This window comes from Tympanuchus pallidicinctus, unplaced genomic scaffold, assembly GCF_026119805.1.
Source record: "Tympanuchus pallidicinctus isolate F22 unplaced genomic scaffold, pur_lepc_1.0 scaffold3, whole genome shotgun sequence".
Taxonomy (NCBI): domain Eukaryota; kingdom Metazoa; phylum Chordata; class Aves; order Galliformes; family Phasianidae; genus Tympanuchus; species Tympanuchus pallidicinctus.
This window is the reverse complement of record NW_026294747.1, coordinates 22,532,875-22,558,303: the sequence shown is the minus strand read 5'-3', so window position 1 is coordinate 22,558,303 and position 25,429 is coordinate 22,532,875. Positions and strand designations below refer to the sequence as shown.

Here is a 25,429-nt window from a genome sequence, read left to right as displayed (position 1 = left end):
GGTTTGTTTTGCTACAAAGCAACACAAGAAGGCTTTTTCACTGCCTGCTCTGAGCTGTGTCACAGGTGCTGTTGTTCATTTCCTTTCATACAGTACTTGGGATAATCTCTGTACCACCTGTACTAATGCCGCCATGAATACAGAGATTGCTGTGCCTGTACCAAAAAGGCTGAAAATAAATTGTTAGCATTTGTGTCTCTCCTTTCCTTCTTTCCACACCCCTCAGCTGAAATAAACTTGAGTGGGTGAGACAGAAAGCATAGCAAAAAATCTCATCTATTTGCAGTGTTACATCACTCAACAATATGTTGTGTTAATGATTTCCTATCTGCCCAAGGATATTTAAGGATATTTCCTTAAAGCCAGCCATCAGAAATAACCTTCAGCATCTGTTTCATCTTAATACTGCTAACACATTTCAGTGGAAGTTCCTAAAAAGTACTGTTAATTTCATTAGAGGAAGACGTTGATTTTCTTAGGGCTGACTTTGTTCTCCCAAATATTGTTATCTAAGGAATTTTAAGAAGCACTCAATACAGTAGGTTTGCATTGAGGTATGCTAATGTTCCTACACTACCTTCCAAGCAAGAGTGATAAGGAAGGAAACAACCCAGTGATTGGTCTGCATATTGCACATAGTGTGGTAAACTTAAGATCGCTATTCTTCACGTATTAGTTTATGTTAAACCACATCCATTCAGCAGTAATTTATTCACAGCAGTAGTGAAGCTGGGATTTTTTTTTTTTCTCAGTGGTGCCTGCTGTTTCAAATGTTCCCTCTCAGGGCTTGTTGCAGGCAAGGTACAGCTCGCTTTGCTAGTAGAGAGCGTAACCTTGGGGTGAGAGTGATTGATCACTCGGGGATGCTTTAAAGTGTGTGGATGAGTTATTTAACAACACAAATTTCCTGAACGTTAAAGCCTCCAGTATTTTCTATTGCTAGAGCTAGTTCTTTGTTACCCATTGTACAAATGTCTCTAATCCTAATACTCCTGATTATCCTTACTGTGCTTTTGGTTTATACCAAAAGCACAGTAAGTGCTTGGAGCTCGTGACCTGGGTTCCTTTCAGAGGAACTAAATTGGAAGATGTGTTCCAACTGCAAATGAGCATGCAGTCCATGGGACCAAACTTGAGCCAGTCCAATGGCGTTTCAAGAAAAGCAAATGCTGAAATACCCAAAATGTTGTCATCAAGTCCTCTGTGCTGTTTTTCCCTACAAGTGTTTCACTCAGTCTAGCCATAGCCTCTTTGAGTTTGAGACTGCCTTATTCTCACTTAAGGCACTCAATTGTCTATTCATGATGGAGACACCAGTGGGACTGGGAAGAGAAGTTGGGGATGGAAAAAGAGGTGCTCATGCTAGAGAAGCAGGATGAGCCTTCACAGTGAGTTTTCCTTCTTTCATCATGATCTCAGAGGAAAATGCAAACAGTATGCTGTAAGTTAAGGAATGTTGGCCCTTGTTCTTTGCTGTCTCTTTAGTAGAGGAGGGGTCCTGTTCACTCCTTCAGCTCTCTGCATGGTAGCCAAAGGTGGCACTTGCTAAGGGGAGGCAGGACCATGACAAGCTCTTCTGTCCTTGTCGGGGACACATGGCTCTCTCTGCATTATGCATAGTTAGCTTTGCCAAAGTTCAGCAGGCAGAGGCTAACTACTGTAGTGAGTTTCAATTGGGATGTTACCATAGCATCCTGGGACTTTCACAATCTATTTAGAAGTCCAAAGGTTTGAAAAGGGTGCTTGAAAGTTTCTGAACTCTGGCAAGTTGCCGAAATGTAATTACACAAAAGACAAAGCCCCAGTGAAAGCAGCTCTGTTTGGAGAAGCAGCACCTGAGTACTAGAGTTCCCAGCAGGGCCATTTCTGAGGGCTGGGACTGTTTTATCACAGTCTCTTCTCAAAACTGTTTTCTTCCTCTCCTGTGCCTGTGTAGTCCCACAAGTGCAGACATGATGTGCTGCAAGGTGCAGCTTTCTCAGCAGTGCTATTGGAAGGGATGCAGTGTTGTGGTTTGGCTGCTCTAGGGCTTGAGAGGATAAAGAGTGACAAAGCAAGACCTTGAAGTCTCGACTGCAGAAGCTTCTTTAGAGTTTCCAACTGAGCAACGACTTTTGCTCTATTTCTTTCTCATCTTTCTCTAGAATGTCCTTTTAGTGAATGAGGGAAGCTGTTTGGCTAATGGAGTACCAGTCAGGTAGCAATTCCTGTGTGAAATATGAGTGTTGTAATGAACTGAGGTTACCTAAGGAACATTTTGTTCAACTTCTAGTCTCAGCTTCTGCAAGACAAATAAAATCATGTCATAGTAACTTTTGTTAATGTTCTGATTTGCCTGTGCTGTTTCCTGGTAACAGAAGACCAAGGCAACCATTAGGTCTGTAGTAGGAGGCTTTGAAACCTTCAGCCTTGTTAAAAGGTTTCTCTGCCAAGGACCACAGTAAAACCTGGAGGGGGGAAAGGAGAAGTTAACCAGATAAATGAGAAGGTTTTTTTTCTGCTTTTGCTTCTAGGTTTACAGACCTGCTTTTAACTGAATGAGGACAAATTGATAGTGTGTTAAGATGCTCTAGTTTGGTCATAAGTCTTTCTCCTGCACAAATGCACTGCTAAGCTCTGGCCACTTGACTTTGCAAAGGGAATGAATTTTTCAGTGGGAGGAAGGCAGGGGGAAGACTGAGCAATCCTAAAGGAGGAATCTCAGCAGCTGTTAAACTTGCTGAGAAAGTTGGAACTGTTTATTGCCTTGCTGTTGTTATCTTGCTTACTTAAGCTGTTCCTCTGGAGCGGTAGCTTGTTTTATTTCAAAAGAAACTGGAAAAGACATCCCTGCAAGCATTTATAAAAATATAGGTAATGTGATGGTCATACCACGTACATGCAGTTGTAATAACTGCTAGAGGTTTTGGTAGTCTTTTTCTTTTTTCTAGGGTTTACCTGCAGGTCACTTCTACTAGCCATGTTCATGGTAGTTTTAGAGCCATCCCATGCTGAAAACATGAGTGATTTGAGTTTTCATTTTATTAGGGCTAAGAAGCAAGATATTAGTGCTGTCTCCTGCGAGTTAATAGTATGTTAGCTTCATGTTTGAACCTTTCCATCATAGATGTGCCAGGATTTGCTTCCAGATAGTGCAGGTACTGTAGTTCTTCTGAGCAACATAATTCAGGTGCATTTAGATGTCTCACTGCACAGCTAACCCTCCTCATTTCTTTCTCAGATTTAAACTACTCTGAGTATCCTGCAGTTCTGTGATTCTTTCTGACCCCCTCAGCAGTCTAAACAAGCGTACTCTTGCCTTCATCTTCTTTCTTTTCCTAAAAACGTCCCTTGTATGTGTCATCTTTTTGAATGCTGCCTTCTCCAATTATACAAAGTTTCTTCGTTTTCTCATTTATATCCCTCGTTCTTCCATCAGCCTGACAAATCATCAGTAAAACAATGCAAATAAGAAATGAAAAAAGTCTTACAGGCTTGGTTTGGTTTGGGGTGAGAAGAACTGAAATCCCATTTCCAGCTTTGTCACAGTCATCTTGTGTTAAATCATGTTACTTTCCCATACTCTGTACTCATTCCCTCTGAAGCAGTGAGCTAGAGCACTTTGTAATGAATGCTGTTCACTTACAATGAGAGTCATGGAAGCCTTTCCTCTCATTGGTTGTATTTCGATCAGGCAGAGCGTATACGTACTAAGGTCTGCTGCTACAGCGACTGTGCTTTTCTCTGACTTGCACAGCACTGGTTTCATAAATATGAAATAATTTGTTTATTCATTATGTTTACAGAAGGAGTACTTCTAACTCCAAACTTCAAAGATCATGTGTGTTTCTTAATCATAATGTGATTGTTTGTACTTATTTTGCATGAATTTCCTTCAGAACAGGTGGGCTAGAATCGGTGCTTTCAACATATGACAGAAAGTTTTGATTACAGAGACATAAAAGAACAAATACAAATTCTTATCTGAAAAAGTTACATTGGCCTTTCTCAACCCTCCCATCCTCCCACCTGACAGCTGACTTTAATTTTGCTTATCTGTGGTGTAATTCCCTCTCAAATGTAAGACACTTTTCTGAGCTAGGAAACTTAAAAGGTGATTTACACTACTTATATTTAAGGGGCTGATTTTAAAATTGCAAGTTGAAAGGGTTCCCACTGACCACTGGATTTTGTCTACAGCAGAAATGCTACCCACAGAGAGGTTCTGCTGTGATGAAAATAAGCTTATATCTTTTTCATTAGTTCTCTAGATTCTCTTCATTCTCTTTCATTAATGCTCTATATTCGTGTGGACAAGTTAAGCTGCTGTCCCAAGTGAATATTTTTAATGATCTCTCTGGAGTGTTTGAAAGCTTTGTCCCACATGCATGATTCATAGTGAAATGCACAAAATCCATCTTTGAGGCAACTCTATCATTGTACCTTTGGTATATAATGTTTGTATTTGCATTTCCATTGTTCTTACATGCTGAGCTTCACCATACCCAAAGGAGAGCTTCTTATACTTCAGAGAAAGCATTTTAAGACAAATGTTTACTATGATAAGTCAGCCTAACGTGCATACAATTCAAATATGAGAAATCTGCACTAAAATACAAGGGTCTGAATATCAAACTGACTTTCCATTGTAATGATCAGGTACTATTTTCAAAATGCACTTGTGCAAGAGTATCACTTAGGGGAGTGCCAGTCTACTTTTCATGATTCCTGAGGTAGATTTTATACATCTAATACAGTCATGTCTCAGTAATCAACCTAAAAATGAAATCTTGAGGCATGTGTTAAATATTTTTTTGGTTTTGTTTTGTGGCTTCAAGGAAAACTGGTGGTGAGAATGGCATTGAAATATAAACGATGCTAAAACAAAGGGCATCTTCTGATCAGACAAACAACCGTAACTCTTAGCCAGCCATTTTCTGGTGGATTGGTCTCAAGACATTAAATGGCTCTTGGACACCCCTTGCTGGGATTCTTTAGAATGAATTTTACTTTCACAAACCTCTAATTCCTATAATTAAGTTCCAGTGTGCGGTTTTTGCAAATAGTCTTGCCTCTAGAGGACAGATGGATATAAGCTTTAGAGACTTGGTTTCACAAAACATAACTGCCAGTGGTTTTCTTGCTACTGTTCCAGCTGGCCCCAGAACATTCACACTGGTTCAGCTTTCTAACGATCTCTTGTTTTTACTTATCTCCACAGTTTTAACAGCGTACGTCAAGGAACACACATTTTGTTCCGTGAGTTCAGCTTTGTCCAAGCTACCCCTCATAACAGGGCATCTTTTCTTCGGACTTTTTGGAGATGTTTCCGAACAGTGGGGAAAAATGGAGGCAAGTATTCCAGTATCAATGCGTTGATATCAAAATTGTTAGCTACACTACTGGTGCTGCACAAATGCTGACACTGCGCACTGATCTAATACACTGATTCTGTTAAAAGGCATCATCACTATTGTGGCCTGTGGAATAAAAAAAAAAAAAAAAAAAGTGCCCACAGCATAAATTAACATAGGAGCACCTTGTTGCCAGTGTTCCTTCTACTACAGAACAGCTCATCAAGCAATAACAGAGCAGAGGGAGTACATCTGTGGTCCTATGCATGAGGACACAAAGGAGAAAATACAAGTTCTGGGGGTCGGATGGGACTCGGATAGCAGCTCTGGAGATAGTTTGAATGTAGACTATGAAGCATGAGATGCTGCTATTACAAGGCAGGTGGGGTGCTGAGTTCTTTGGCTAGGAGCTCTGTGTGATATACAGGGTACAGCATTGTTGGGCTGAACATGGGCACCTAAGCTGTGTCTGAGCTAGTTCTGGCACATTTCTTAGATGACATTACAGGAACCTGGTGGTTCTGGAATGGGGACCACTGACAGCTGGGTGACCTTCCCAGCTTCAGCCACAAGGAAAAAGGTTCAATGCCAAAATAACTATTCAGCACTGTGCTATCTTGTCTAGCTATTCTTATACTGCACACACTAGAGTAGGTATTGAAGAACTGGCCAGAGTACAAAATAAACTCATGTAACTGCATGCAACTAAAATTAAGTTTTGGCTTAGTCTTTAAGTTCAGAATTTTAAGCAAACATAATGAATGTTGCTGTAGAAATGCGGATTTCAGTGGTTTGAGTTCATTCTGTTGTTTTTTGTTTTTTGTTTTTTTCACAATCAGTCTCACTTGTTTCAAGATATTCTACCTCACTTCTTGTTGCAGGGAAGACTAGAGATAAATCTACAGATAAATCCTTAACTTCTGGCTAAGTTTTGCAAGACTTCTGCTTTTGATGAACAGAGTTTCCAAGATTATAAATAGGGAGATGGCTTTTTTGACACATGCTATTTTAAATCCTTTGAAATTTGACAGTTATAGCTAAACGTGGCAAAATAATTAGGTACTGAAGCAATTGGGTACACTGTAATACTGTCTTAATAGTGATAGTTACTCTGTTGTGTTCTAAATCAAATATATTGGTTCAGGGATAGCATTTTTAAGGCATTGTGTAAATTTTATGGTACTAATCTATTGAGTATGCAGTGAAGACATCTATGATATAAAGTCAGATCATTATCAGGAAAAACAGAGTGTAGATTCCTGGAACACGGTTACACCGTAGAACTGAGAGATGATAATAAGAAAGTCATCCAGCAGAGCTGCAGCTTTCAGTGGTGAATGTTGCCAATAACTTGAGAAGAAGCTATCTGATGGAAGGTACTCAATCAACGTTCAATGCAAATTTTCCACAAGCTTTGTCTGTCTAACATTTAACCTTCACCGGGTCGTCTTCATTTGTCAGAACCAAAAAGTTTTGGCTACGTAATGTGCCGATTTTCTATTACTTTTAGCAATTGTATGTAAATACAGAAAAGGCCTGGGTGAAAATGGAATCACCAAGGTACTTTGTGAGGGAATGGGGGAATCTTAAGAAAAAAAAAGCTTAGATGAATGCTACTCTATTGTGGTTCTGGTCTTAAAAAAGTTCAGGATATGTTTTTCTGACTTCAAATTTGAGTGGCTGCACTTCTTGGTCTGAGCAAATGTGGCATGTTTACCTGTACATTTACATGCTTTCTTCCTATGTTAACTGGAGACAGAAATGTGCAGCTTCAGAGAACTTGCTGACAAATTTTCAACCATTCAGTCTAATTTCTTCTTGTTCTCTAGCAGTAATTACAGTCTAGAACTTTGTTTTTATTCATTTTAGTTTCATTTGCTCTGAGATTTTTATCGGTAATGAATCACATTAACTTCTTAGTGGAATTTCTCAGTATGTCTGCAATTAAAATATTTCTGCTGTATTTGCACAACAGGAGAACTCAGAACATCCATGTTATTTTAAGTGCTAAACTCAATTTACTAAGAAGTTGCCACCAAAACAGTGCAACATGATGGATGAAAGATGATCATTGCCATCCCAAGGCATAGATTAGACCTGGATTTACTTCTTTTAAATACTTTCTTTTTGGGTGAATGAAGTAAGCAATAATGTTATGCAACAAATGGTAGCAACCAGAATTGAGATCATTAGTGTTTTAAATGACAAAATGTCTCCTTATGAGAGGAAAAAATCAAACTAAGTGATGCCCAAAGCAAGTGAGACTTTCAACTTGGAGCTTTCTTTAGAAGAAGGAATGGTGGTATGTCTTTTAATTAGATTATTCCAGAAGTTAGTTTTGTTTTGGTTTGTTTTTTTATGATCACTGAACTAGAACACAAGACCATATGAACATATCAAAAATAGTTATTTTTTATGAGCTTGCGTAGAATCATAGTTCTGTCTGTAGACAGTTTGTTGCTGTAGCATCTTATTTTATGTTGATAGAATTATGACAGTTTTAATATCATTATGTGCAGGAGGTAGAAAAGTTAGAGTCCTGCTAGGATTAACATCAACAGAATTTCTTATACCATACAATCTCTTCAGCTTGATAGGTTTTAGTTACATTTTTACTCATATTGGAGACTGGATTTATAATTATGTTATTTATTTATTTATAAATAAATAAATAAATATGTTTATAAATATATATATAAAATAAATATTATATATTTATTTATAATTATTTTGTTTCAAAATGCAAAGGAAAAGTCTCTAGCTTCACTAAGTATGTTGGTAGCATAATAAGCTTAAAAAAATAAAGAAAATTTTTAGGGAAAAAAAAAAAAAGAAGGTGATACACTGGATCTATTATTTTATTATTTTATTATTTTATTTTTTTACTTTTTTCCTTTTTTTGAAGCTCAGCAAGGTGCAGAGTTCTGTTTTCAAGTATGTTTAAGCGTATGTTTATGCATATCTGGGATTCCATGCAGGGGGGGGAAATACAATTGAGTTTATTTTAGAATGCGATCCACTGTTAAGGAACTGTTGAGGACTTCAGAAAATTTCTTGCATTCTATAAACACTTAACAATGATTTGCAACACTCATAGAGGTGGTTAGAGGACAGCTAGTTTGTGTGTTCAGAAACATAGAGCATAATGCTTGGTTAGCAACAGATTTCTCCCAGAGGAAGGTAAAATGACCAGAAGTCTTGTTTTCCTTCTGCTTATGCTTAAATTGACCTCTTGGAATCTAGCTGACCTGCTCTTTTGAATTGTCTGTTCTTCAGGACTCTTTAATTAAAACTGTGCTTTCTCAGTTTAAACAGCCCCTGCAGAGTTCTGCTGTAAAGCTTCATAAGGTCAACATATGCCTCTCCCAACCCCCTTGGCTTTCATGTCTTGTTGGTTCTGTTTTTAATTAAAAAGATTTTTCCTTAAATGCTTTCCAGCCAATTAAAGATATTTTGCACTGAGAAACTTGTTCCAGGCCTGATATATTGAGAAGCAAACAGAAAGCTCAGACTGAACCAGTGGTACCTTTTTTTTTCTTTTTCTTTTCTTTTTTTCCTAGAGCCCCAGCTTTCTTCGGTACTCTTCAATGGCTTTTCTCTTTCTTTCTCCCCTTTCTTTCTCCTCTTTTCTTTTTCTATTTTTAGCAGCTATTTAAAATTGCATCTAGGAAAAATAGCTGTGGCTTGATACCTTAGATATAGTTCTGGAATGGTTCAGCACCAGATACAGGATCAGGAGTGGTTGTTACTTTATGTAGGTGCACGCAGCACCAAAGCATAGAAGTCCTGCAGAAAAGTATGTTGGAATGTATTGGTTAGGGAACATTTTGGCAGGCCATTACATCCCCTTCAGGCAAAAAGTACTGCTACTGTATCAAAACAAAATCTTATATACTTGTTTCTGGTTTCATGTTCATCACAGGGCATAATGGTTGAGGTTCTGAAACCCTTTTCTTTGTCAGTGTCAGCCTACCTCTGTGTATGTAATTCCTCATTTCAAATTGTTCCTTTTCCTTTTTTTATTCTCTCTCTTTTAAGCTAGCAGAATCCTCCGTCTTTTCTTTTTTTGTTACTAAAAGCAAATCAGATCTTTACATACTGTTACTGTAGGAAAGTTTTTATTAATCAGTAAGGGTTTGTGGTATTTGCTAAAGATGATTAAGCAATGGATTTTAGTATAGTATTCTCTGGAAGCTCATTCTGCAGTGAAATAGCCTTATCTGAAATGACTGATCTCCAGCCTTTGTTCACTTAGTAGTTTCACTGCCCTGCAACTGTGGCTGTTGCTATTTATGATTTGTTGATGCAGCTATGTCTGGAACCACAGATGAATTCGGAATATCAGGTCAAAGAATTTCTGAAATTGAGGAGAAATAAGTAGATTGTGTAACAGACATGGTGAGGTATATCTACAGGTATTATAAGTTAAAACATCTGCATTGCACAATGAAATGGGCTGCAGTAATCACTGTAGAAGTAGTAGCACATGGGTCAGTGATCATGTCTTCATTCAACCTCTTCCTGAATTTAGTCTATACCGTTTTATCTGTGCAGTTTCTGGAATTCACTATGGTACAGCAGAAAGCTTCATTATTGAATCTGTTTCCTCATCCCCAGTATTGCATTTTCTTTTTAACTGTCTCTCTGAACATGCAGCAGCTCATCTTAATTTCCAAATGTTTTTTTTTTCAACTTCATAACTTCATATTCTAAATTTATATCTCTTCAATGCTTTTAATGCTTTTTTGGGGGGGAGGGGGGAACAATAAGTTTATCTGTTTTTATAAAAATTTTCTGGTTATTTGTTCATCTGACAGTTTTTCACTGGTTATTATGTCACTGGCAAATTGAATTAATATGTTCTTTATCTTTTGTTCCACTAGAGTGAAACATTTAAATGAGCTTATACTCAGTGATCATTGTTGCATTCTGCTAAGCAATTATCCAAAATTCAACTGGCAATTATTATGACCATTTGCTTTGCAGCCTTTTGGCAAGTTGCCCACCCCTATGACAGAATCCTTATTCAAACCAACTGAAATGGATTTTTTCAATTAAGTTGCTTAAGACTTTTAGATTCCAATATGGGCCTAGAGAGTTTGTTATTCCGAATTGTGGGGAAGTTCCTTGGAATAAAATTAGCTCTATGTTGTGTGATTTGGACTGGGATTCTGAACTCTCCATGTGTCCTGTGTTAAATGAAAGTGGTCTGTCTCTTTTCTGACATTTGACAAGTCTTTAGAGGTAATCTACACACTGTATATGCATACACAACTAACCAATCAACAATCTTTCAAGCATTGGCTTCATGAACTGTTAATTTTTAGGACAGCTGCTCTGAAAGTAATGCCTCCTATTTTGTTATCTCGGCCCATGACTTCAGAGGTGGATGTTGGTGGTATGGCAGTAGAGGTTGAACCTTCCCAGCAATATCCCATTACATTTTGTTGCCATGTGACAGATGGCAGCAGCGGGTCAGTCTGACAAAATGGCGCCTGCCACTGAAGTGCGTATGAGGCAAAGGTGTGGAATTGAATTCCTCCATGAAAGAAAAATTGCACTTACTGACATTCATCAATGCTTGCTGAATGTGTGTGGAGACCAAATAGGGGATATGAACACAGTGGGATGGTGAGTGGTGTGTTTCAGGAATGCAATGTGAAAGACAAGTCTCGTACTGGATGGCCATGCACAGCAATCACACAGTGAAATGAAGAGTGTCTTAATCAGCTCCTCTGAGTGAATCAGCAGATTACTACCAGGGAAATGTGCATGGTGCTGAATATTGGTGTCAGTGCATTGGAAACTGTGGTGCCGGTGTTGGAATATCACAAAGCTTTCACCAGATGCGTCCCACAAATCATCATACGGGAACAAAAACAATAGCATGTGCAAGTTTGTCAGGACTTACTGGTCCAATATCAGGCTGAAGGTGACAGCTTCCTGGATTGTTTTGTTACCAGTGACAAGATGTGGTGTCACCACTAGAAGCTGGAATCAAAACTCTATGGCAGTCCATGGAATGGCGACATGTGAATTCCCTATTGAAGAAAAAGTTCAAGGCACAGCCGTCAGCAGAAAAAGTGATGTGCGCTGTCTTTTGGGACAAGAAACAGGTGATCCTTCTGGATTTTCTGGAGCCTGGACAAACCAATAGCCCTGACTTCTGTACCATGATACTGACTAAGTGGAATGTGTGAACTTCCAGTCAGGCCAGAGAAGGAAGCAGCCTTTCTCTTGCAGCATGATAACACCGGGTCCCATACCAGTTTGAAGACCACAAAGCCCATAGCCAATCCTGGCAGGCTGTCATACTACATCCACTGTACAGTCTGGCTTTGCACCTTCTTTCTTCCATTTATTCAGGCTGATGAAAGATGGACTGTTGGGCAACATTTTCCTAACAACACTGTCATAGTAGCTATGAGACAGTGGGTGAACTCCACTGGTGCAGACTTCTAAGGATGCAGCATGCAGGTTCTTGTTCATCACCATTGAAAATGCATACCTAATTGTGGAGATTATGTTGAAAAATAGCATTCTGTAGCTGAGAACTTGCTCTACCAAATAGTGTTATTGTGCTCTTTGTGTCTCTTGTAGTTTTTACAGAAATAAAAAGGAGGCGTTGCTTTTGCAGCAACTTACCTGATGTTTCTTGTCCACTCTTCAGCAGTAAAGATATTCAGAGGTAGAGAAAGGAGATGTACATCTTGTTTTCTTTTGATTCCTTTTACTGTGACTTTTACAAAGAGCTTGTAGGAAAGCAAGAACCTCTGTGAAGCTCGCATCTGCTTTCAGTCCACTGTTGGCTCAGAGATGTGAAAGTGAGAAAAGAGTTATCTTCATCCCTTCTCATTAACAATTAAACATCCATTCCTAAGTTGCTGTTTTCTAGTATGCCCCTGTGCTGTTTAATTCAGGGTTTATATACATTGATATTTCCAAATACAAATATGATTTCCAAGTACAATTTTGCACTATATAAAGATGCTAGCTTGGGACCTGGATAGGCATATTTGTATGTCAGTAGCCTGAAACTAGGTGATTCTCTCAGCAAATCAATACATATGTGAGCAGTGTTATGGTGAGTCTTTGTAGCTAACTGGTATAGAATAAACTCTGGGACATGTGCTGAACTACTTGGCAATGCAGATGCAGCCTGAGGAAGAGCAATGTGAAAGGAACGTGTATCCATGTTTTGCATAAAAAGTAGAATATGGACCCTCCTTCACACACATGCAGTTAGTTCTTCAAAGTGGCCTCCATGCTAGAAGATGTCATCTTAAGTGAAGGTGTATCTATCTATTTATTACTGTCATCCAGCTGCGTGGATAACTGGATTATTGCACCTTTTTTGTTCCAGCTGCTGCTTATAGCTTTTCTGATTTTCTTTTTATTCATAGTTTCCATCATTGTAAATTCACTTCATGCTTTTCAAAAGTTAACCCCATTGATTTACATAATGTGCTCCTGACTCTAAATTGGACCATCTCCTATTGAATCAAGCAGGCTTGATCTATATATCTAAAAGGATTTTGTTTTGTTTTGTTTGTTTTGTTTTTTGTCTGTTTGTTGATTGTGAGTATAGACAACTACAGTCTCTCATCCCTGGTCTTCTACCTCATCAACTGCTTACACTCACCAAAAGCTTTAAATGAAGTTATTCTGGTAAAACAAGCTTGGAAATACCATTTATTTCTTTTGGAAATGTATTTTTCCCTGTGGTGTAAAAAGGCTGGCTTGAGCTGAATTTCTATTTCTGTAACAATGTTACCAAACTCTTCCAGCAAATCTTTTTTCTTGCTAGGCAGGATAATTGATGCCTGCAAACTCGTAATCTCTACTCTGCTTTTTGTTTTAAGGTCTTGGTACCATTCGAGATGCCCTTGCTTAACTAAAAGTGTGATGTAGAATTAATTCAGTTAAACAGTGCAGCTGTGCTTAGGTGTAGAAGTTCTTGCATAACCCTAAAGTTGTCTTACCTTGTTGAACTATTTAAATCTGGTTTAAATAAGTATGACGTGAACAAAGGTGTTTTATATGATTGAAAAGATCATTGTATTCTACTGTGGTGTTCATCCTTGGAGAATTCTAGATGAATATCATTTGAAATGATCTGCATGCATGATTAGTACTTTGATATACTCTACTACTTTCTGAAATTGCAGTAAGGTAATCTGCAGATGAATTATTAAATATAGTCAGTAATATTTATAAATGAAGCCTGATCCATTTCAGATTTGTCAAAGGGACATGATTCTTATGTTGCACAGTGTGACATCCATCTTTGCAAGCTGAACTGAGAGTGATTTGCCTTCAGTGGTCTTAGTAAGGACAAACCTTATCACCTCTGATGGTTCAATGTTTCCATTTTGCAAACTGTAAAATAAAGAAGTGGAAAAAATGTGGAGAAGTTAAAAACTTCTATGTTACTCTTTTACCAAAAACAGCCCTTCCCTTTGGTCCTTTTCTTTCATGGGGAACTAGGACTGTATGAAATGTTTAGTTCAGTTAGTTCAGTGAGGTGGATTTTTCATGCAGGAAGCTACATTTCATGCTAAAAAAAAACGAAATTAAAAAAAAAAAAAAACAACTTTTTTTTTCCTATTAGCTACAAAGTCTTCCCAAAAATAAATAATAAGTGTTTGGGGTCTTTTTCTGTTGCTGCCTAGCAGCACAAAAATACACCATAGGGATACTTCATCAAAATTGATATTTTCAAAGCAATACTCTGCTACATTGCTTGCTGATGCTAAGGATACTAAACAGCATATCTGTGCTGTAGGAAACTCTATTCTGAATTTTCAGTGTAAGTTAAGTATTATCTAGAGACTTGCAACAATAGTATATGATTGTTAAAGCAACTCAAGGTATAGATGTGCTAAAGAGGCATGGAGCTTGGTCGCTGCTGCATGATGTCTGTTTCCAAGGTGTTTTCTGCCCTCGAAAGGCAGTCAGTAGAAAGATTAAAAGTTGTGAAGAAGGAAGAAGCTTTGGGTGTAGGAAAAAAGAAAAAAGGCCTTATTGGGTAGAAAATTCAAATCATAATCACAAAACTGTGACTGTGATTAGATGTTAGAAGGAACATTTTGATCACGCAGGGTCAGATGCAGCATGTTGTCCAAGACTGTGTTGAGTTGGGTTTTGAACTGAATACAAAGATGAATGCTTTATAACCTCTCTGGACAAACAGTTCCAGTGTTTGACCACCCTGAAATCTCAGTGTGACCAAGAAACCACTCTTAAGCAAGCCACTGTTAAACTACAGCATTCAAATTGTACTGTTCTTTTAGTCACTGAAATTTTAAGTAGAAAGTCTTTCTTCAGAAAGAAAACAAGGGGAATTGCTAATAAACCAAGTGTGAATGACTGTCAAAAGCATAGGTTTTTTTTCTTTCTACCCCTTTCTATAAGGGTTTAAATGTCTATGAAAGAGCATCGTCACAGACTTTGTAAGTTCTTCTAAAGCAAATGCTGTTTTAGTTTATCTCTTCATTAATCTCTTCAAGTATGATTGTTTCTGTTGTACTTATGATTGTTGATTGTTTTCTGTGTTTGTCCTTTCTCAGTATTTTGTGGTCAATTTTCATTATACTTAACAGAAAAATATGACTCCGATAAATTCCTGAAATGGTTGCTCAGATATAAAGACAGAGACCTCAGAAATACTTCATGTGCAGGAAAAGCTTAAATAGAATTTCACACCTGGAACTTCAGAGAATTCAATGTCAGTTTAGCTAAAACCTACAAATCTGTAGTAGAAAAGCTTTGTAAGTTCCTGTACTCACAGAGCTGCTTGTTAGAACTTTTCTTCTAAGGTTTTCCTGCATTACGCCTGGGCGCAGGAGCAGTCAGAGTTTACATCAGCTCATTTAATAAACTGGTATTGATTCCTCTGTAGAAATTGTGTATGATTTGTAACAGTGAAAATAACTCCTCATACTCTACAGTCTCTCTGCTACTGCTTCTTTTTCTTAAGCAACACTAAGGACTGGAGAGAGTATGAGGAGTTGGGGACACAGTAAAAGCCTAAAGGAAGCAGAAGAGGTGAAGTTATTTATTGATTTATTGTGGTGGTGGTGGAAAGTACATCAAGTTTCAAAGTTTTTCTAGAGTTAGCTTTTGTAGAGGGAGAAGTCAGAAAAAGTGATATTATTCTGAATGGAATTTCAGTCTTTCCCCTTTTTTGTTCCACTGTGCTGTAGCACAGACTTTCTGAACTATATTCACACTCATCCTCTGTTCAAGTGTCATGTGTTAGACCCAAAAATTTTTCTTTGTTTCCTTTCGCTTCATTCTGCTATTAAATATTTCTTCACTTTTGCTGGCAGTGGCAGAGGAATTGCTATACTGTGCAAAGTTATAGTGCAAAGCAGATACTAACCAGCATGATTAGGATAAAGAGCATTTAATATTACAGTTTCTGCCTGAAATAGTTCTAATTTTTTTGTCTACTCTGATTGAAAACTTCATATTCTTGAAATGACTGAGCTGCAAAAATTGTCTTTAAGGAGCTGTGAAGTGTTTCATTGCTTTCATTTGTGACAGACAGAACCTCTCAAATGTGATATCTCAATTTTAATCTGGTGAATAATTATGACACTTTTCTATACCTGCTGTCTAAGGATCTGTTTTACAGATTTTAAGAAATGAAGCCTTCCCAAACTCTTGTCAATACTATTTTCACTTTATAGCTGCAAAAAGTGAGACAGGGAAATGAAGCAGCTAGCTGAGGTTCACATAGCTGGAGGTAGAATCAAAATCTTTGATCTTTTGATATTAGTTATTCAATTTTATATGCTAAAATTGTTTTTCTTACAGATACAGGCATCTTTTACCATGAAACAACTAAGAAAACGTATTACTATAAGGCAGTATTGTTTAGATGAATTGTTTTTAAAAACCTGGTTTCTATTTAATTTGTAACTGTTTTGAGTGATTGCTGGCTTACTCAGAATAGGATACCACTGCGTATGACCTGCATGGGGTCGTAGGATTTATTTTTTGTTCTTTTCAAATTTGACATTAAAACCCCATTTTCTGTTTGCTTTTCTAGACAAAGTCTTTAGAGCAAGTTAGAAATCAGTTAGCTAACAACTGCTGTCATGTTCATTGTCTTTATTGTAGAACCACATGCTTAGTATCACTTTCACCGTGATCCTTCCCTCTTTGGGAAGAAAAAAAAAGGTAATTTTGTGTGTATGTACCATGGTTCATAAGAATTCTGGTGTTTAGCTGATAACTTTACCACTTAGAAAGCAAATCCCCTTGTACCAAAGTTGTTTGCTTTTCGTGTAAAATTGGCAAGAGGTTTTCTCTTTTGAAGGAGCTCAAAATAGAAACTACTTTATATGCTGGAATATCTTCTTTGTTCATCTTCCCTCATTGTAAATGCAGAATATTTTCCTCTTATACAAAGGTTGTAGTCTTTTGTTGTTTCTCCATAGTTTCAAAGTACTAACTACCAATTGTACTCTTGTTCAAACATGTTGTGCTTCAAGGGACCATCTTGTAAAATAATGCACTATTATTTTCTAAGTCCAGACTGTTAGATGAACTGAACATTGTGTCTAGAGAAAGTTTTCCTGAGCATAACTGTTCTTGGAAGAGCCATCTTCTGAATTCTTCTATTTAAATCATAGAGAGCAGAAGCCTAGAACCTAATTTGGGTCTGTTATGCCTTGCTATTTGTCTGGAAATACAGGTTTATAAGCTGAGCTTTTAATATCACAGAGAAGTCGAATTTTGCATTAGATTAAACAAGGCTCCTGCACTGGAAAGCTGTGTGTATGCATTTGAGTAACCAAAGCTAAAGAATGCCTGCTGGAGCTGCAGCTGTTTCTTTCTACATTTTCCAACTAAACGAATAAACATATAATAAAAAATAGAAGTAAAAAGGACATAAATTGATGAATAGAGTTCTTAGTCTGTTAGCCTTAGCATAAACTGCGTAAGGAAGATCTGTGTGAATGTCACCAGGAAGAGAAAAAAGGATAACACTTCTAGAAAATTGTATTTCATCTACAGGATGTAGAATCATAGAATCATTCAGGTTGGAAAAGACCTTGAAGATCATGGAGTCCAACCACGACCTAAGCATACTGCCCCAACTCTAACAACCCTCTGCTAAATCATGTCCCTGAGCACCACGTCCAAATGGCTTTTAAACACATCCAGGGATGGTGACTCAACCACCTCCTTGGGGAGCCTATTCCAGTGCTTAACAACCCTGTTCTTCTGTAAAGAAGTGTTTCCTGATATCCAACCTAAGCTTACCCTGGAGCAACCTGAGGCCATTTCCCCTCATCCTCTCACCTGTCACCAGTGAGAAGAGACCAACCCTGCTCTTGCTGTAAGCACCTTTCAGATATTGGAAGAGAGCAATAAGGTCTGTCCTCAGCCTCCTTTTCCCCAGACTGAACATCCCCAGTTCCTTCAGTCTCTCCTTGTAGGGCATAGTCTCCAAGCCCTTCACAAGCCTTGTTGCCCCTTCTTTGGACCTGCTCCAGCACCTCAATGTCCTTTCTGTACTGAGGTGCCCAAAACTGAACACGGTACTTGAGGTGAGATCTCACCAATGCTGAGTACAGGGGCAGGATGACTTCCCTTGTCCTGCTCTCCACTCCATTCCTGATCCAAGTCAGGATACCCCTGGTCTTCTTGGCCACCTGGGCACACTGCTGGCTCATATTCAGCCAACTGTCCATCAGTGCACCAAGGTCCCTGTCCATCAGGCAGCTTTCCAACCACTCCTCCCTAAGCCAGTAGAGTTGCCTGGGTTGTTGTGACCAAAATGCAGGACCCAACACTTGGCCATATTGAGGCTCATGCAGTTTGCCTTGGCCCATTGATGCAGTCTATCCAGGTCCTTCTGTAGTGCCATTCACCCCTCAGGCAGATCAACACTCCCTAACTTGGTGTCGTCTGCAAACTTACTGAGAATGCACTCAATTCCCTCATCAAGTTCATTAATGAAGATGTTAAATAGAAGCTGCCCCAGTACTGAGCCCTGGGGGACACCACTCATGATTGGCAGCCAACTGGTTTTACCTCCATTGACCACAACTCTTTGGCCACAGCCATCCAGCCAGTGTTTCACCCAGCGGAGCATACGCCCATCCAAACCATGGGCAGTCAGCTTCTCCACGAGAATGTTGTGGAGGACAATGTCAAAGGCCTTACTGAAGTCCAGATAGACCACATCGACAGCCTTACCCACATCATAAGGGTCACCTTATCATAGAATTAATCAGGTTTGTCAGATAGGATCTACCATTCGTAAACCCATGCTGACTGGGCCTGATCCCCTGGTTGACCTTTAATTAGTACATGATGGCTCCCGAAATTATCCATTCCACAACCTTCTCGGGCACTGAGATGAGACTGATAGGTTTGTAGCTACCAGGATCATCCTTCTGGTGTCATATTTGCCAGTCTCCAGTCTGGAGCAACCTCTAGGAGTCACCTGGTTCAGTTCTCTACTCTGAGTAGGCCCAGGACTTTCCCCAGCTGAGTTTTGAGCATCTCCAGTTGCCCCTTCCTCAGAGATGCTTCTCTGAGTTAGCTGTTCCAATGTTTGACTACTCTGGTTGTGAATTTTTTCCCCTCTAATATCTCATCAAAATTTCTCTTGGTTCAACTTGCATCCATTGCCTCTTGTCTTATGAGAATATAAATTTAATGCGTAACCTAGAAATCTAGTTTCCATGGGCTTCTTTTATAGACAACAAAGAATGGCTGGTCCATAAGATAGTTTTTAACAGTTTGGGTGGGATCTTGCCATGATTAATTATCTGGGAATATTTCACTGTATTGGTTATGCTAGGAGTTTATGTAGAGCAGCCTTGGAAGACCTGTGTTTGGTCCCTGGGTTAGGCAGCATGAATATTACTCTTTAACTCTGCATTTCAAACATGCTATTTCTGGAGAAATGCACTAAACCTTTATCTAAATGCATCTTTCTGAGAATGCTGTGTTCATTTTACATTGTCATTCACTGTACTGTAGGACCTACAGATAAACCTTTTAGGGAAGTGCTTGATTCCATGACGCTTTCTTCCTTCATACTTCTTCAGCTAATAATACAGCTTTTGTATCTAGAGTATGCCCTAAGTAAAGGGAAAAAAGTAAGTAGCATATTAAATCTTTTTAGACTAGAGAAGGTAAGTAAGAAATCCAAAGTAATTGAAATCAAACTTATAATCTCTTGAAGTATTTATTTTGGAATCCTAGTTAAGACATCTTGGAGATCTAATGTTGTATAGAAAAAAAAATCTAGTGAAATGCTACTTACCTGGTTTCTCAGTAAGTGAATACTGCCAACTCCAGCAGATAAAGAAATTAAACATGGTCATTTAAGGAAACAGGTTTTTTAGTTCAGAGTATAGATACTGTAAACTTCATTCATTCTTTCTTTTTCCTTTTTTCTGTCAGAGAATTCTATCGGCAACATTCCTCTACACAGACTCACACACAGAGTCTGAGGCTTTCTTTTATAAGAGCTTATGCTGATTTCAAATAATGTTTTTTAGTTCTTTTGTACTTACATTATTTCTGGTTTAGGTGTATATAAAATGAATAGCTGATATTGAATAGTGTGACAGTGTTATCTGTGTTTACACCAAGCAGAAGATGTAAGCACTTTTCTCCCTTCCCCACTCTTCTCAGTATACATAATCTAGTGGAGCAAATGTAGGACAAGCAAAGAAATAGAGACTGGCAACTTCTGAATCCTAATCCTGTTAGACTGTGTCTTTGGCAAATCACTTAACCTCAGTGCACCTTTGTTTTCCTATTTATAACCTGGACTTCCACCTGTTGAATTGGTCTAAGTGTTCTTTGGACGTATGAGTTCAGGCTGGATAAGTAGAACTGAGACTACTTAGATGTCTGTATCAATCAGATTTGCCAGCATCGAGACCTTACGGAACTCTCACTTTTTTTATTAGTATTAAGCAGTTAATTTTCAACAGAGAAGTATGTAAACTTCACTGCAACTTCTTTTTTGCTGAAGAAGTAACTATTCTTGAAATGCATAGTAAAACTGAGCAAGCATTCGAAATTTAAAAACTTTAATATGAAAAACAAAGTATGAATATCAGTCTTCTCTTCTACTTTACCTCCCGCTTCTTCCCATTCCCCCTTTCAGACTCAGAAGTTTTTTCCTATGGGATTTTGTCTGCCTTTTAACAGCTCTTTGGATGATATTCAAATAAATTCTGAAGGAGGAAGAAAAGGCTTTTTGATAGTTAAAATGAGATTTCAAAAGCTATATGTATTCATGCAAAAATTAACTAAGCCTGCAGAGAGGAAATATGAAAGTGGCAGCTCTGTTTGTTGTGGTCTTGTTGCAGAAAGCTGTCAGACACAATATGCACAATCATCTTGAACTCTTTCGTACTTTCAGCAGAGATGAAGTAAACCAATGGCTTTTTAGCCAGAAAGCTATTTTTTTTTCCCTGCCTTGACTCTTTGCTTTCTCTACTTGTATTTGAACATTTACTAAATGCTTGTTAAAAAGAAGATGTTGATGAAATATACCTGATAATCAATTTGTGTGTATTCGTATGATTCTGTTTCTGATTGGTGAAGTGAACACATTTAAAATGTGAAAACTCAGATTATGTAAATGAAGTTACACAAGCAAATCAGTCTTCTCAATTGCCTTTTTTTTTAATTTTTTTTGAGTAATGTGGATATAGATAAAGAAGAACTTTATATTTACTTATGACTAGTTGTCAGATAGTACACAGAGAGTAGTGGTCAATGAATCAATGGAAATCGGTGATAAGTGTTGTCCCCTAGAGGTATCCAGTCCCCATGGTACAGGGATCAATACCCTTTAAAAAGTATTAAAGATATTAAAGAATATATTCATCAATGACATTGACAGTGAGATTGAGTACACCCTCAGCAAGTTTGCAGATGACACCAAGCTGTGTGATGCAGGTGATGCACCCAAGGGAGAGAGGTGGGGTGCCATTCAGAGAGACCCAGACAGGCTGGAGCAGTGGGCCCAGATGAACCTCATGAGGTTCAACAAATCCAAGTGCAAGGTTATGCACCTGGGTCCTGGCAATTCCCACTGTCACTACAAGCTGGGGGACAAAAGGATTTGAACACAGTCTTTGTGAAAACCAGTGCCTCGGGGGCAGTGGTGGATGGCAAGTTGGACATGAGCCAGCAGTATGTCCTCGCAGAAAGCCAACCATATCCTGGGCTGCATCAACAGAAGTGTCATCAGCAGGTGGAGGGAAGCGATCCTGCCCCTCTGCTCTGTGCTGATGAGACCTCACCTGGAGTACTGCATCCAGATGTGGAATCCTGAGCACAGGAGAGACATGGATCTGTTGGAACATGTCCAGAGGAGGGCTGCAAAAATTATCCAGGGAATGGAACACCTCTCCTACAAGGACAGACTGAGAGAGCTAGGGTTGTTCAGCCTGGAGAAGAGAAGGCTCCAGGGAGACCTGATATCAGCCCTTCAGTATCTAAAGGGGGACTACAAGAATTTAAACAAAATAATCTTTTTTTTTTTTAAATTTATTCTATACCTGTCTACAATCCTGATTCCTGTATACCTTATTATGACAAAAGGTAGCAAAATAAAAATGGGATTCTAATTAACAGATTTATAAAACATTATCCAATTACCTTAAACAACATTCTCTACCTTTCCTTGCCATGATAGTTACAAATTAAAACTGGCTTACACCTCCCCTCTCCTCACAAGAGTAAGTCAAGTAGCTTTTGCTGGGTGCCTAGAGTATAATTATCTTGTTTGTTATGAGTGTATCAAAATGTAAGACAGTTTGGGCATAAGAGGCAGAAAAATGTTATTGACTGGCTAGTAATGCTGAAATTATAATTAGTAAATTAGATGTGGGGAGAAAAGCCCTTGTATGTTGCTTTACAAGTTGGACTTTGGGAAGGCTATCAGTGTGAATGTACTTTCTATTATTTAACATTCTTTCTCCTAAAACCACTGGATAACAGTGAATATGCACACTTTTCTTGAATCTTGACAGTGGATTAGACTCAGCTGGGTGAGTGGGGTAAGTTGGAAATCAATTGGGTGACTTTTTGCAAAATTCTGCTTAGGCTTATCTGAATTACCTCAGATTCCACTAGTGTTAGCATCTTAAAATGTTCAGCACTTTTGAAATTTATTGCTTAGTTTGTTCTTCTGTTTCTACTTACATAACTACATTGTTTTTTTCTTCTTATAGTACTGTACAGGAAAGGTATTGAAAAGATGCTGTGCTCTGCAATCTTAGCCTGATATGGAAGTTTGTTATCCAAGAAATCTTTTATTCTCTTTTCACAATTTTAGCACATGATTTTCATGTTTGAATTAAAAAAAAGAAAAAAAGAAAAGAAAAAGAAAAAGGAAAAAAATGTATAGGGACCACTAAGACATTCGGGCAGTTCAATTGCTTTTTGGCTCAGTTGGGTTGAGTAACTTTATTGGAAGTGTCTGGATACACTGAACAGATGCACTCTCATAAACCTACAAAGTGCAATCCCTTTGCTTTCAAGTAGTGTCAAGTGTTTTGAAAAGGGACTAATGCATCACCATGCAACAAAAGAGCAGAAAACTGCTTCACTGTTTTTTGAAGGAGTTTCAAAATTCTGAAGGATGATAAGTTTTGCTTAACAAGAACTTTGAGAAGCAAAGTCCCAACCCCATGGTTTACTCACGACAAAGGTCAGTTTGAAGAAGTTGCCCAGTGATGACTGCATCATCTTTGTAGGCTCTTCCATCATGGAGATGAATGCATTGTAGTATGCATTGGTGTTCTTCTCTTCTAGGGAGAAGGGGAATGCAGGGCATACTGTATTATTTCTTAAAGCAGACATCTTGAACTATAAATACTTTAGCAAGTTAGAGCACCTGTTACCTGTCATTTTCTGACAATTGAGTATCCTTTGGTGATGGAATGGCTTAATATCAGTGTGCTGAAACTTCTGAATAACTGGCAGCTGAGCCGTCTTCCTGTAAAATTGCAGGCATTCTTCTCATATCATACTAACCTCCCTCGCATTCCCTCTCACTGGCTTCAATCCCTCTCTGAAATCTTCTGTTTCAAGGCCAGAGTCTGCCAAATTGGCAAGAAGAACAGATTCTCCCTCTCTTTGAAGAGCTAGTGTCACTTATTAGCACGTGAGAAGATTGATTGTAAATAAACAATAAATTGTTGTGTGGAGTATAGTATTCTAGTAATGTATACAAGGATATGTAGCTGTCTGGATAAAGCAGGTTTATCATTATTATTTAGAAATGACCAATCCTAGCTTGTTTCTTAACCAGCAGGCTTATTTTAACTAGAACAACTGATACTGTCTTTGTCTTAGCTTTACCTCCAGAGATCCCAGACAGTGCATGTTCGTGTATTGTGGAGTTCTGTAACATTCAGTTTTAGTGCTGCCAGCTGTAATGTGTGTTCAGATCTCCCAGTGCCCCTTTAATACAAACAAAGGGAATATATAAGAGTCTTCCACCAAGCCTTGTTAATGGGTTGCCCAGAGCAAGATGGAATTCTGCAAGTTGAAACTTGTAATTTTAGAGACTGTACCTTTGTTACCTTGAAAGCAACATAACTCATCTTTCCTCACAATCAAGCAGTTTTAAACTGGCTTGAAAATCAGACTAGCATGCTTCACGTGGCTACAAAACATTCCTGCAGTAATTCCCATTGTGACAAACCTGGCCCTAAGATACAGATCATGTTGCTTTGGATTGACACTTGGCCCAGTCTAATTAGTTAATACAATGCAATATACTAGTGCTTGCTCTGAAAGCCTCTTTTAAAGAGTAATACACTTGTAGACTTTTATAGCCAGTAAGTACCATTAGGCCATGTAGCCTGATCTGTATAGCACATCATTAAACTTCACTTAGTAACACCGGTATTGAACCCAAACGCTTTTGTCTGACTGAAAAAATCATTTGCATATCTTCCAGAAGGGCATTCAGTTTTGATTAAGTCATGTGGTGCTGAAGGGGCCGAAAGGCCCCTGGGAAACATAGCAGCAGGAAGCAGTCAGATGGTGGTGCTGCCAGAGCAATTAGGCTGGCCTGCAGCCCGGTCCCCATGATGTACTGAGTTTTCATGGGAAGGAGGCTGCTGGGAACAGCTCACTCTCGGACTGCTTCTGCCCAGTGTGCCCATACGTGCTTTCACTCACAGGTGAGAGGCTGAGCACTGCAGGCACAAAGTGAGGCAGCTCATGGGCACCTCTGCCCTCAGCCACTGCTGGGAGGAATCACTGCTTGTATAGGCTGAGAAAACTGTCCTGACAGAGTAGGAAGATTGCCAATGACCTATTTGATAACTTTGGTTTTGTAAGAGGACAGAATTTACTAAGACTTACTTACTTGATTTTTGAACTGAAATATATGATGGAACTACTGAAATCTGAATGCTGAGCACTACAGTACAATCTCTAATTGTGGCAGTCTCTAACAATGTAATTATCTTCACCGTATGCATTTAAAAGATCTATGAAAAGTAAGTTCTTTTAAATATTGAATAACATATTGAAACCAGTTTGTTATCTTTCTTTCTGATAAGCCAAGTAAATTATTACCTTGAACCTCTCTAAGGCAATTTGGTAACCACATCATCCAGTGCTGCACCTATTTTTACTCCTTTTCAATTCTCACCATTGTTCCTGAGTTGTGGGTGTTTCAGTCTGGCCAAATGCTGGTAACTCAGCTTCTCTAATTGACACTGTTTTGTTTACTCATCTGAAGACCATATTATTTTGGTTATGTTGTTCTGAGCAATTATTTTCACTTTTCTGTCTACTTGTCTTTATAGAAACTGTTTACCTAGCTGAGTCCTCTGCGCTCAGGTCTATCATAGAATTGCTAAGGTTGGAAAAGACCACTAAGACCATCTTGTCCAACTATCAGCCCATCCCCACCTTGCCCACTGACCACGTCCCTCAGTGCCGCATCCACATGTTTCTTGAACACCTCCAGGGATGGTGACTCATCACCTCCCTGAGCAGCCCGTTTCAATACCTCACCAATGTGGAATGGTACTCTAAACTCAGTGTAAGCAAACTGCCAATGGAACTTTTATCTGTTA

General features: G+C 38.6%; 1 protein-coding gene across 1 annotated transcript in view; it reads left to right on the top strand.

Moving 5' to 3' along the window:
- CSTPP1 (centriolar satellite-associated tubulin polyglutamylase complex regulator 1) overlaps nucleotides 1-25,429 on the top strand; it is an 84,388-nt gene that overhangs the window by 23,346 nt on the left and 35,613 nt on the right. Inside the window, exon 3 of the mRNA XM_052694885.1 lies at nucleotides 5,201-5,331. Coding sequence (XP_052550845.1) covers nucleotides 5,201-5,331 — 131 coding nt within the window. The remainder of the gene's footprint in view (nucleotides 1-5,200; nucleotides 5,332-25,429) is intronic.